We start from the raw sequence: 14,420 nt of genomic DNA, 5'->3' as shown, positions 1-14,420 counted from the left end.
ACAGCTTGCGACTAGAACTGCAGGCAGAGGCTTTTTCGTCACTGCCACGACTGCATCTTCCTGAGCTGGTGCCTGTTTACTTTCTAACTTTAAAAAAAAAAAGAAAAGAAAAAAGATTGCTGTGGAGCTGCATGGGAAAGATAAAAAAAGTTGCTATATTTGTTTTTTTAATTTTGTACTGATTAATCTTTTCTATAAAGCACTTAGATCATCTATTGGTAGTATATACCAGATAAGAGAATTTATGCACTTAATAATTAAATGTTTTATTATTCTAATGTACCAATAATTTAAAATTCTTAATTATTAATGCTGACTTATTTTAACTAGGGAAAAAACAGTTTAATATGAAGATTCCAAAAATGATAGTGTTCAGTTTTAGTTTAAAACGTAATATGTCCTAATGTTTGCAGATATAGAATATATGTAAATATATGTAGTTTTATATTTTTATCAATTTCACATAGTTGGCATTTGGGCAATTCTTGTTGGGAAATAAATGAATTGTTACTGGAAAATGTAGTGTGATTACCGGAACACTACTTGACCTGGGTCTTCATTCACCACTAACAGGATACTAGTAACTATAAAGTTAGCTTCTTCCCTGTGGCAACAATTCCAATTCCTGCCCTACAGGCTGATCCTCAACTGAAAGAAAATCCTTGTACTTCTCAAAAAAAAAAAAAAAATCCTTGTACTTCTCTAGTTTGTTTCCTGTGACTTCTTAAAACCTCTCTGGTTTTAAGGTATAATCTTACATTTGATCTGATGTCTGCTTTCGAAGGAAAAGACAATATCATATTTTCTCAAATTTTCTTGACGTTCTATCGCTTTTTCTGATCATGTATGGTTTAACCACCATTGCCCCCAGCTACATGATGTTCTGTCTAAATTGTGCTACTTTGGCTGTAATGATTAGTCCTATATCTGTTTGTTCTTCTTGTGACTTTGTAATATACTTGCAACCCTCTGTGGTGTGGTCAAGATACCTTCTTTTTAGAGTAGTCCAAGGTAGTCCAGTAGGCTATCTGGAAGCAATAGGTAAGAACCATGGTGCTATTGGATATATAATTCCAGGAGAAGACTTACCAAGAATAAACTACTTCAGGTTCAGTCTACATCTCCTGAGATAAATCCCTGGGTCCAGAAACCATGTTCTTTGTTTGTTTCCTTACAGAGGAAAAATGATGAGACCAACTTGTAGGTGGTTAAACCTAACTCTATTCCATTCACATTCCAGTTCTGTCGACCCCCTACCCTCAGTGAGTAGGCATCATCTATTAATTGAGAATAATGATGTCTGTTCACAGCAACCACCTTGTTTGTGAAATACTATAACACCAGGCAGAACTTATAAAGGAGAATTTAAAAGTTAGGAAAAAGGAGTTAAATCCCTAATGGCAGTCATACTTATCATTTTATTGACTCTTGATTTGTGCTGGGTGGTTATTATCACATGCTCTTTGTTGCCCTATTCATGCTTAGTTTGTCCCCAGAAGAATTAGAAATTGCATAGCGAGAATGGAGTGTAACGATGTGGAAACCTTAACCTTGACTATGAGGTAAAAACAATCAGATTCTTCAACTGTTACATCCACCGGAGTGTATTTGTGATCCAGAATTGAGCTTGTTTGGAATATCCATATAAATGGGTAACATAAAGGTTAAGCACAGTAGAGGCTGCATGGATGCTAATAAGAGGTTTTCTCTTTAGTGCCTAACTGATGTGAACTCTGCTGGTAAGAGCAAGATTATAAAATTTGATATATTTGATGAGCCCCCAATAAAATGATTTTTTTTAAAAAAGAATGATAACTTCTCTAATACTATTGAGTTTTACACAGTTCCAAACTCTTGGACCTGTTCTAATATGGAGAACCAAATTATAAAACAACTTTTGAAATCTCAGATAATTAATAATTGTCAGAAACGGATCTTCTCCTGTCTGAATTTTTTTTTTCAAGGCTAAATTCCCAGGTACATAGACCTCCCCTATGATCCAAATTTTCTCAAGCACAGATTGGGCATGCTGCATACAAATATTGTGTGTTGTTTTTTGGGAGGACAGTGAAGAAGAGGCCATCCTGGTCCTGGATGCTGCTGTTGTTAGGTGCCATCAAGTAGATTCTGACGCAAAGAGTAACCCGATGTACAACACAACAACAAACCACCCAGGCCTGGGTATCCCCAGATGAGGATTTGTTGGAGCCTGTGTTGGAGCCACTATGGCAGTCCATGTTACTGAGGCTCTCTCTTGTTTTGCTGACTGTCTCCCTAACCGAGCATAATGTCCTCCTCAAGGGCACTGGTTCCTGCTGGTAGCATGTACCACAGCACGTAAGCTGGAGGCTCACCAACCTGCCTTTTAAGCAGCATTCTGGTTGTACTTCTTCCAACCCAAATGTGTTCCTTCTTCCACCGCAAACCATGGTATACCCACGTCTCTTTGCCAAACTAAAGTTCAGAGGTGTCGATTACTTTTCGGTGTTCCTTATTCATTGGCCGCCTGTCACATGTAGGTGAGCTGATTGAAAATACCATGGCGTGCGCCCCTGTATGAATCCACATTTTACCTAACAGTAATCCCGGTAAGTGAAGGTACGATATCACCACGTGAATTACTTATTCTTAAAATTAATTGCTGCCCTTCAATAAGCAAATAAACAAACCAGAAGAGGGGTTTCTCAGTTCAAATCGTTGTCAAGACACCAAAAAGACTAGTTCATTATAACTGATATCAAATTATTGAATGGGAATCCTGTAAATGCACTGCTGTGGAGTTATTCAATTCAGAGTAATCCTCCTGAACAGAGTAAAACTGCCTCATAGGGTTGCCACAGTTGAACTTCTTCTTGGAAGCAGACTGCCAGATCTTTCTCCCATATAGACTCTGGTGGGTTCAAACCATTGGCCTTTTGGTTAGCAGCCAAACACTTTAGCCATTGGGTTAACAAGGCTCCTTTGGAAATCATATACCAGTTAGTAAATAAGATTTTTACACGCGCGAGCGTGTGTGGTGTGTATGTGTATGTATCTAACAGTAGAACTGCCTCTCATGTGGTTTTCTTGATTGTCATCTTCCTGGACATAAAACATCCAGATTTCTTCGGTGGTGCCACTGGGTGGGCTTGAAGTGCCAACCGTCAGGTTAGTAGCTACATGCACGCTGTGGGCACCACCCAGACGTTTTTATCGACATGGCTCCTGTTAGTTGCTGTTGAGCCCATTTCCACTTGTAGAAGGGCATCGGTAAATCTTTGTTGAGTTGTGTCCAGTGGAACAGCATGGGCTATTGGGTTTTAAATGAGGAACTGCTAACTAGGGGCTGCATGAGAACCTAGAGAGAAAGGATCACATTAGAAAACAGGTAAACGCATCTAAAAGGAGGGCCATGAATGCAACCATACATAGTTTTAATGTTACCTTCAGGGAAGAACCATGCGGGCTTTTGGAATGAGAAAGCTGACATGGAGAAACAGTGATTTAAAAAGTTGAACTTGGAAAGTTGTTAAGTGGATTGGAACATGGGGAAATAAATTGCTTACAGCTCCCTTCTTAGTGATTCTACCCTCCCACCCCACCCCCATTCCTCTTAAATCAGGTCACACTCTTCTCTTTCCTTTTTTAATCTTACAACTGGTATCTTGTCTTACCCCTTGAGTCGTCAATTTTTATCTTTGCTTAAAAAGTAATTCAAAAATAACTTTTATTTTTTTATTTATTGTGTTAAAAGTAATTCTAATGTTATTTCCTTGAATATGTCTTCCATCCCCAAACAGATTGTGCCTTTTGTGAGTTCTGACCATTCTGTAATTACATATGAGATTAAATGACACAATGAAATATTTTCTTCATCCCCCCCCAACTCTCGTAGCAGCACTTTTTCTGTCACAGATGAAATGGTTTGGGGGGAGCATTTTTCTTTAGTCTTCTGTATAGAGGTAAAAGACACACTTAGCACATTGATTTTAATAACAATTGGATAAATGAATATAAAGCATTCTTCTTTGCTTCTAATGATTCAATGAAGATTCTTACAGAGGGGCAGCACCACACAGATGTCCTTCCCTGTCTTTGCCCTCCTCCCCTTATTTCCAGCCCCTGCAGTCTAAAGTCATATTTTTAAGCTTGGTTTTGTTGAGTTGTTTTCTTAAATATCTGTCACTTACATACACATATTTGACTGACATATTTGTTGAACATACCAGGGGGCCTTCAGGCAGAGGCTGAGGAAATTTTAAAGGCTTGTTGGTTCTCTCTTCAAAGAAAGCAGAGTCAAATTAATAATGGTCCTGTGCGAGGCAGGAAACATCTAGGTCCTGGCAAGCTGGCAGGGAAGCTCGGGGACTGCCCCTCTACAGCCTGGCAGCGGAGTGGGTGTGATTGACCAGTCGTCATAAGACTGAAAGGCCTTCTTTTGACTGGCAGCCTGCCACCATATGATTTGTCACTGTGGGCACTGAAGCAGAAGCGCATTTGGAAGGCGAATAAAATACAATTGAAAACCAGAGGGATGTTGAAGAGAAATCGTTATGCTGGAGGGAGAGAAGATTGGATGATGATTTTGACAACTGTTTGTTCAGATATCTAGTTGTAGGAGATGGGGATGGGCTACAGTATTGTGGGTAACGACGACATGCAAATGAGACATAAAACCAACTCTTCCTTTTTATCTTTCGAGGAAAGTCAGAAAATCAAAGATAATAAGTTAGTGTTAAAAAGAATAAGAAATTGCTTTCAGTGGGTCTACTAAACATGAGAGAATAGATAGTTCATTGATAGCACGTATCGGCCTTTCCTGTGCATTGATAGTAATTGACCTTAAAACACGGATTGGGCCACTTGTACCACTGTTCAGTTTTCATCTGGAGGAGCCTCGGTGGCACAGTGATTAAAGCGCTCCCTGCTAACTGAAAGGTCCATCCGTGGTTGGTCCCCAGCAGCCACTGCAGGAAACCGATGAGGCAGCCTGCTTTGCTAAAGACTGCCAGCATCAGAAACCCCATGGGCAGTTCCTCTCTGTCTGCCAGCATCGCCGTTAGGCTGATGGCTTGAGTGTACACAGATCTCAAGAAAGACTGAGACCCTCGTGGTCTCGTAGCAGTAAGCTTTATTTATAACCCATGGAGGTCAGAAATCAAGGCCAGGAAAGGTATCTAGAGACCGTCCCTTGTGCTGTAGGTTTGAGGCGATTTCATAATATGCATAAGAGGGATGGGTAATAAAAACATATAATGAAAGCCTGCTTTATTTAGGATTGTAGTCACTATTGATTCAGTAAGGTGTAACAAACAAACCATCATAATCCGGGGAATTTGATATTGATGTCCAAGGTTATCATCACTAAATACTAGCTAATTAGGCTAATCGTTGTCTATAGAGTTTTAACTAGTAACCGGGATTGGATTGTAATGATACTATTTCTCCTGAAGATCAGAATATCTGTTTCCTACCTAATCATTGGAAGAAAATTTTACTTCTTTCTTACTAAGAGACTGTTTTGTATGATACTTTATGAAACATTTAAGGTGATTTTTTTTTAACTTGTGATTTATTTCTAGGATGTTTCTGGAATTTTTAGAAGATTAATATTTCAAAATAATTCCTTTTCTTTTATAAAAGTTATAGTCTTACCCTGAATTAAATGTTGAAATGATTATTAATATTTAAGATACCTTTAAAGATGTTTTTGGACATTGGTAATACTCTCAAGTATTCTACTTGCAATCAGTTATATTAAGGAATTCTCTGGAACTTCAGTTTAGCAGTACTTTAATAAGCATGCCTCTTATGTGTTAAAGCTAGTATTCTCAGATTCTAATTAAAACATCTAATCACTGTGCTCAACAAGCCCTGGTGGTATAGTAGTGCCATGTTGGCCTCGGCAGTTTGAAACCATGGGAGAAAGATGGGGCTTTCTACTCCCATAAAGAGTGCTGGTCTCAGAAACCCACAAGGGCAGTTCCACCCCTGCCGAGTCTCTGTGAGTCGGAATTGGCTCTGTGGCGCTGATTGTTAGTGAATCTCTCTACTTGGGAGAAAGATGAGGTGATCCATTCCCGATTTCCAGCCTCACGTACCTTACAAAGGAAGGGGGGGATCTCCATGGTGATGGGCAGGGTCACCACAAGAAGCCCTAACCATGATATGAGCTAGGCATCCAGCTGCTAACTGCCAAATTGGCTGTTCAGTCCTACGAGTTGCTGCACGGGAGAAAGAGGAGGCAGTCTACTCAGGTAGAGGATAGCTATGAATTTAAATAGACTCAGTGTCAGTGGTTTGGTTTTTTGATAACAGTAGTCGCAAGAGTTCTCATCCTAGGAAATTTTAGATTTTCTGGTAGACGTTGACCAAGAGAAGATTATCATGTATGGACCTCAGTGTTGCTTTATTGCATTTGAAAAGTTTACTAAAATTCTCAAATTTTGTCTGAAAGTAAAATAATTAAAAGTAAAATAATTTTTTGTCTCAAATAGCATTAAAGGAAACTCAAGACCATGTACTAGATAAAGATGTAAAATCATTTAGATGCTTAATTTTGATACTGTACATCTTTTCTGGGTGATTTGCAGGAATTTCATCAAGTAGATACGTATATGTATAAATGCACATAGGTACACGTACACAGCTGATGTCTGAGAAATAAGTACTATGATTATTTGTGACTAGATTGAAAGGTTACATTTGTATTTTGGTATAAATTAGTTATAAATGCCACTTTATTGTATTCAGTTGCATTGTTCTCATCAGGCAATTTATCACATGGATGTATGTGAAATTTCTTCATTTATTAAATTTGAGATTATGTATTTCATGCCACCGCAAGACTTAAACATTTTTCCATAAGTACAGCTTCAGGTAAACAAGCAATTTTTGTCCTGAAAATAGCTTCTGCTTCTGTCAACATGTTGTTTGTTTTTTCTCTGAGATAAAAAGTTCTGTTTTCTGATATTTGTACTGAGATAAAGTCAGTAAACAAGATTAATATAGTGTGGAAAAGGTTGTCAGCAGCCCTGGCAAAGGAAATAAGTTGCCTTGTACATAGAACATACTGTAAACTGAATAAAAGTGTCAGGTCCACCATGAGATAATGTGATCATGAACCGCTAACAAAGCATGACATAAGCACTGTCGGCGTTTCTCCTAGCCACAGTGTAGAGAATGGATTACTGTATTCCAGGGATGCCCACTGGAAGACCATGAAAACCTCATTTTGAGCCGAATGCAGGATGTGGCCCTGGTGTTGAGCCACGTGTTTACCTGTGGTGCTCAACCTTAGGATTCTTAATGCCATCATCCGTGTACCTAGGCAATATTTGCATTTCTTGCAATTTCAGAGTCTAGGCTGCCGTGTTTGCTACCCAAGAGATATAAGAAGGAAAGGCTTTTTAAACGTTTTGTTTCTGCAAGTCCTGCTGTGTTACAGAAAGACACTTTGATGATGACAGACTTTACGTTACAGCATCGTTTGCTCTAAGTTTGTGCTTTACCTGTTAGGTTGGTGGGTCATTCATGCACTGTTCTGTGTTTATGTTCCCGTTGTGCACCCTCCATGAGATGGGAAGATTGCTTTCATCATCAAAAAGTATTTGGATTTCATTGTTTTGCTTTGTTTTTTGCTTAATGTAGAAAAAGCTGACTAACGCATACCTACTGTTCTCTTGGCTGAAATTACATTTAGTTCTATGTAAGTGCACTGGTAATTCCTAACTTTGAGGGGAACCTGTGAGGAGAGCTAGTAACTACTTGCGTGATTTCAGTTTTTGTATGCATTTAAATGTGCGCATTATAGTGCATCTTATTTATATTTTAGAATTGTGGCTGTTAGGTTTTATGTCAACTTGCACCTGTGTGGAAGTGTAGAGGTGGAGTCTAACCGATCAGTCAGGTCACTGCCTGATGGTACCTCCTTGGGAGGGTAGCCTTCTGCAGTCTCTAGTTAGTTGTTCCTTATTTTAAACCCAATAGCCGATACTGTTCCACTTGATACAATTCAACGAAAATTTACTGATTGCCTTCTGTGGGAGCGGTCACCATGAGTCAGAATGGACTCGACACCAGCTAACAGCAGCCACGTAGATGAAAAACGTCTGGGTGGTGCCCACAGCGTGCATGTACGCACGAACCTGAAGGTTGGCACTTAAAGCCCACCCAGTGGCACCACCGAAGAAAGGCTGGATGATTTGTTTCCATGAAGATGACAATCAAGAAAACCAGATGGGAGTAGTTCTACTGCGTTGGACATGGGGTAGCCCTGAGTTGGATTTGACTTACTGGCAATGAGTTCGACTTTTTGGATACACACACACATACACACACACTTAAAAATATTATTTACTAAATGGTATATGTTTTCCAAAGGAGCCTTGTTAACCCAATGGCTAAAGGGTTTGGGTGCTAACCAAAAGGCGAATGGTTTGAACCCACCAGAGTCTATATGGGAGAAAGATCTGGCAGTCTGCTTCCAAGAAGAAGTTCAACTGTGGCAACCCTATGAGGCAGTTTTACTCTGTTCAGGAGGATTACTCTGAATTGAATAACTCCACAGCAGTGCATTTACAGGATTCCCATTCAATAATTTGATTTCAGTTATAATGAACTAGTCTTTTTGGTGTCTTGACAACGATTTGAACTGAGAAACCCCTCTTCTTCTGAGTTTGTTTATTTGCTTATTGAAGGGCAGAAATTAATTTTAAGAATAAGTAATTCACGTGGTGATATCGTACCTTCACTTACCGGGATTACTGTCAGGTAAAATGTGGATTCATACAGGGGCGCACGCCATGGTATTTTCAATCAGCTCACCTGCATGTGACAGGTGGCCAATGAATAAGGAACACCGAAAAGTAATCGACACCTCTGAACTTTAGTTTGGCAAAGAGACGTGGGTATACCATGGATTGCCGTGGAAGAAGGAACACATTTGTGCTGGAAGAAGTACAACCAGAATGCTCCTTAAAAGGCAGGTTGGTGAGCCTTCAGCTTACGTGCTGTGGTACATGCTACCAGCAGGAACCAGTGCCCTTGAGGAGGACATTGTGCTCGGTCAGGGGGACAGTCAGCAAAACAAGAGAGAGAGCCTCAGTAACATGGACTGACATAGTGGCTCCAACACAGGCTCCAACAAATCCTCATCTGGGGATGCCCAGGCCTGGGTGGTTTGTTGTTGTGTTGTACATTGGGTTACTCTCTGGGTCAGAATCTACTTGATGGCACCTAACAACAGCAGCATCCAGGACCAGGATGGCCTCTTCTTCACTGTCCTCCCAAAAAACAACACACAATATTTGTATGCAGCGTGCCCAATCTGTGCTTGAGAAAATTTGGATCCTTGGGGAATCTCTGGATATCCTTATCGATCTGTTAGGTTAGCCTTGACAATATGATCAGGCCTGTGATCTCCCTGCTGCCTGCTTCACCTTTCTGTGTCATGAGCCTGCAGTCGCCATGAGTCTGAAGAGCTTTCTGGCTTGGATCAGGCCCACGCTCTTGAGGTGAACGGAGCAGGGATACCTTCTTGATATAAACTCACTCTGACAGGAAGTCCTTCCTGCTACATGTGTGGGTGTCACTACCTTGCTTCTCTAGACAACCTGGCGTGACACAAAAAGAAACTACGTATATGTTGAGTCTCTGAAATACCATCTGCTCAGCAATAATCTAATTAAGCAAACCTCTCTCTTTCATACAACATTAACTATATCTTCTGTTGGACAGTATTTGCGGGGAAAAAATTCGTGTGTTTATTTAGTTTTTTTAAGAAGGTCATTCTGTGTAAAGGTGCAATTAAAATAGTCTTAAAATTGTAGTGGAGCAACTATGTCAGATCAAAACAAGTAACTCATTATTACCAGAAAGTTAACTTTACTGGTGATCTATGCAATTTTAGCTAAAACTTTAATAATGAATGCTGTATTCTGTTATGAATTCTGCTTTAACTTGAATATCCCCAAATGGAAATATGCTTGTTATATTATCCTTTTACAAACTCAGTAGTGACTTATTTTTTGTTTTTATATCTCCCTTCAGATGACCTCTCCTGGGCCGGTCAGGACCAAGAGGATGGTCCATTTCTCCCCAGATTCCCATCATCATGAGTAAGTAGCTGTTGTAGTTATAAAACTTCTTTGATGTATTTGACTTTTTTTCCTTTGGGGATTGAGATAGCGATTACTAGTCAAGGTGGTTTAATTTATAACTATCTTAAGGAAAAGGAAAAGTCGTATGTCAAGATCAATGTAATTGAAACTCCTGGCAGATATTTAAAGTTTCAGATACAACCCCATCTTTGTCTCATCTGTGGTAGAATTTGAAATTCATGTGCGAGGAAGCCTGTGAGAGCCCACACTCAATGGAACTGCCTCCTTTCTCCCGGTTTCCTAAGCACTCCGACTCTGACCGGGTGGGTCGCCTTGCCCCTTTGCTGTGGCTCATTGTACTGGACAGACATGTGAGTTTTCCTTCTCTGACATGTTTCCACCTTATACAGATTCCAGCTTGCGCAAGTTTTATTGTGTTATCTCCCAGCAGTTAAGATTCCAGCTTCATAACAATCAGTAGCATCAGGCACCCCTGCTGCTCCCACCTCCTTACTCCTTGGTGCTTCCTCAAGGGCTACCTGGGAGAGGAAGGACTGCTTTTCTCAGTGCAGTCTATTGCTTACCTGGCCCAGCATGTGGTAATGCGATTCAAGAATTGTAAAAAGGCCACAATGTCTATTTGCAGTTAGCTTCAAAAGGGAAAGATTCATTTAATATACAGATCTGCACACAACTTGTGGGTGAATTTCTAGGTGCCCCTTCATTCTCAGCTGAGTCTTGTTTGGCAAAGCTTAAATGTGTTCTGACTTGTAGCTCAATACTGTATAAATCCTGTGAAGCAGATTGAACTTGAAAACAGGCCATAAAATAAAGCAAGACATTGAGAACTATCGAATGAAATTATTCTGACGTCTTACGATCTCTTAGGTCCTAATTTTTTAATCTTTTTAACAAATGTAAAGCATAAATTGTTGTTCAGATAGTAGAGAGATACGTGAATCCTCCCTTTAAGTAGCTGATTTCATTGATTATTATTATTCTCTAAGACTTCCTGCTTCTCAGATAAAACTTCTCATGATAACATGAGATATTTATATTTCCTTCTAAGTTTCTATTGTGATTTTGTGATTAAACAAAGACCAAAAAACCTAGGCAAGTAGTTTTACAGTTGTTTTTATTTATTTATATTTTATTTTTTAAGAATTATTCTTAAACCAAACATTTTATTTGGTAGAAATTGTAAATGCTCTGAGGGAACACCAATGTGTGCTATCTTTTGATTATCTGTGTCGTCCTGGTGGTAGGTCCCACACCGAAGCCGCTGTCACCCGGTTGGTTCTGACTGTTAGCTACCTCTCAATGCTCTTTCGAAAACTGTAAATATTTATAGGAGCAACGGCCTCTTCTTCCTTTCGCACAGTAGCTGATGGATTTGAAGTGTTCACTTTGCAGGTGTGAGCCCAGTGCCTGGTACACTGTAATAGACATGAAAGTATGTCCGCTTGGATGATGTCATCTTCGAGTTTTGCAGTACACTGGCATGATCTCTCATCATATTCTCCACTGCCTTTCCAACACCCATCAGTCTCCCTCGTGGATCTCAGTCAATGCCATAACAAGCTGGGCATGGACTCAGCTTCAGTACATTTAGAGCTCCCCAGATGATCTCTCAAGATGTAGGGCTAAGCATTGTGATCATTTTACACCTTCATACTCTGTATGTGGCCCACCCAGGCTCCTGATTATCTCTCTCATGTGGCCCCCTTTTACACTATCGTATCTTTCCTTCTTTACGTTGCCTCAGACTCTGTTGACTTTCATATTATCAGAGGGCCCTAGAGCATCTTCCTGATTCTGCACTCACTGCCTACAGACTACTTAGCTGCTCACCTTCAGTTCTGATCATTCTATTTCCCTACTTAAAACCTCCTGTTGCCAATGGAGGGGAAAAAAGAAAATCTCTTCAACATATCATTGAACGCCCTCCACAAACTACCTTTCTGCCTAATGATCTAGAATCTCTCCCTTGTCAATCCTGTGGTCTAGCTATCTGGTCTTGCTCTGGTATCTGAGCTGCCTCTGTTTTTTGAATATAACTGGTTCTTTGCTCTCACCTTCACCCTGAGTTTTTGCTCAGTCCATTCCTTAATACCTATCTCTATTACAATTTAATTATATTTAACAATTGATTGAATATCTATTGCAATGTATTAGCAAGTAGCATAATAAGCAACCAACAATTGCTTAAAACTAAAGGGGTGGATTTTTCTCACAGAAACTAGAAGAAGGTTGCTTTAGGCGCTTTGGCCAGCTTTCAAATGTCATGAAGGGCCCTTTTCTCTTCTTTGTATCCGTTGCCTTTTACTCCCGTGTCTTCATATGTATTGCCACTGCCTAAAGATGACTGCTCCAGGTCCATCCACTTCTCAGATGTGCATTTAAGGCAGGAAGACGATGGGAAGAGCAGACCAGCATCTCTCCTTTTTTACCTTTTATCAGAAAACAAAGTTCTTCTCAAACCAGATTTGCTTTTCTTGTTCACTATCCTCAAAATTTCTTATTATTCCTCTGCGTTCAAGCTATGGTCAGAGAGAGTTTTACTTGAATGTTTCATGAACTTTTTAGCTGGGATAAGTAGATCTATACTACCTTTTTCTCTTCTACTCAACTTGCTCCTTGTTTCAAAACCAACTTCGGATACCAAAGTCAGCCCACCATAAAGAAAAACCACGTGTTTATGAGGAGGCTTCAAAAAGTTCATGAAAAAAGTCAATATTTTATGATTCAATTTTTCTATAAACTTTTTAAAGCCTCTGGTATAATCAAGGTATACAAATAATTTTAGGGGATACATGGTAAACAGTAGCTGCTAGAGGGTCAATTTCTAGATCCCTGGATTCCATATACCTGAAAATCATCAAACCTGATTATTTTACTGGGTCATGCTTTTTCATAATAGCCTTTTCTCCATTCTAAAAAAGAAAGATTTCTCCCATACATAATCTTACTTTAGGGCATTGTTCCATTGTGCTTGCATTAAAGTTGAGGGATTGAATTAAAATTTTGTTAATTAGGTGGGTGATTTCCAATTCTTTGTTTTCAATGGGTAGTCGATTATTTAAAATATTCTTCAGAGTAGAATCATTGTGTGACTTGCCTTAAAATTTTGAAAGAGTTCAAGTAATTGACTGACTACTCTAACCACAGTGCTTTGCTTTCATCCAGCAGCTTGTCCAACTTAAGTGTCTGAGTAGTCAAATGTATAAAACTAAAAAGAAAAAATGGAATGGATGCCAACAATAATATTCATCTGTGGATATATGAACTAAGTTGGGGAAATGCTCTTTGTTGATGATGGATTGAAAACAAAATCTATGAGATACTATCAGTTGTTATCAGTAGTGAATAACTGATATGCCTGTCAGAAGAATTTAACATTTTGAGTACATAAAGTCTCAGAAATTTAAGAAAATTTAAATTTTATGTATTAATGGTTGTTACAGAGAAGCACCATAGGGTGAGTGATAAGACACACGTATGAGTATGTCTTTACTGTCTGTGTTACTGTAAGTATTAAGTATTGAGTATATATAGTAGTAGTACTATAAATACTGTAAGTATACTTGCAAGGATAAGTATAGTAACAGTATATTACTTTAGGATAAATTTCTGTAAGGAGGTGAAGTATGAGGTTAAGATGAGAGGTTAGTCATAAAATCATCAACTCTTAATTATTTATCTTGGCACTTCACAGTGAATTGTGGTTGGTATCAAAACGTGATACTTAGATTTTAGTATATATATTGAAGAGAGGTCTGATGATTTTATTTGTAAGTATTCACATCTTCCACTGAAGGAAAATGAAATCCTTTGCTGTTCTTTACATTTATGGTGAGAAGTTTTACACATTTTCATAAAAAATTTGTGAGGGGGATATTTTTGTAACTGCTTCAGGAAAGGTGAAGATCTGTGATGATGATAATGGATTTGTGGGGTGCGGGAAAGCAATATCTTACAAACAATGGTTTCAACAATTAGTGGCTTCATTGCTGACACGAACAGAAATCTAGAAGTCGGCAGTTCCAGGCTATTGGAGAGGCAATAACAGGATTTGCCACACTTTCCTTTAAGGAATCTGTACTTTTCCCTCCCAACAATTCTCAATGCTTCCTCTGTTCGTCCAGGTTATTATTCTGTACTGGTTTATGGTAGGTATCATGTTATTCTCTGGCCTATAGTTATTACAGCCTCTCTATCCTTTAGAGAGTCTTTGTCATCTTCTCTGAGTGCCTTGTAATATGCAGCAGGTTCCAGTTCGCGGTAGTAGTTGAGCAGCATGTTCATAGAGGCCTAAGTGTATGCCTGTTAAACACAGCTAGT

The 14,420-nt window shown here is 39.2% G+C and overlaps 1 protein-coding gene across 1 annotated transcript in view; it reads left to right on the top strand.

Moving 5' to 3' along the window:
• GPATCH2 (G-patch domain containing 2) overlaps positions 1 to 14,420 on the top strand; it is a 192,167-nt gene that overhangs the window by 114,334 nt on the left and 63,413 nt on the right. The window contains exon 6 of the mRNA XM_004700146.2: positions 10,030 to 10,097. Within this exon, the coding sequence (XP_004700203.1) occupies positions 10,030 to 10,097 (68 nt within the window). The remainder of the gene's footprint in view (positions 1 to 10,029; positions 10,098 to 14,420) is intronic.

Source organism: Echinops telfairi, unplaced genomic scaffold, assembly GCF_000313985.2.
Source record: "Echinops telfairi isolate 266 unplaced genomic scaffold, ASM31398v2 ScPeMD7_7424;HRSCAF=8462, whole genome shotgun sequence".
Classification (NCBI taxonomy): Eukaryota; Metazoa; Chordata; class Mammalia; order Afrosoricida; family Tenrecidae; genus Echinops; species Echinops telfairi.
Note: the sequence above shows the minus strand (reverse complement) of the source record. Positions and strands in the feature narration are given on the sequence as shown.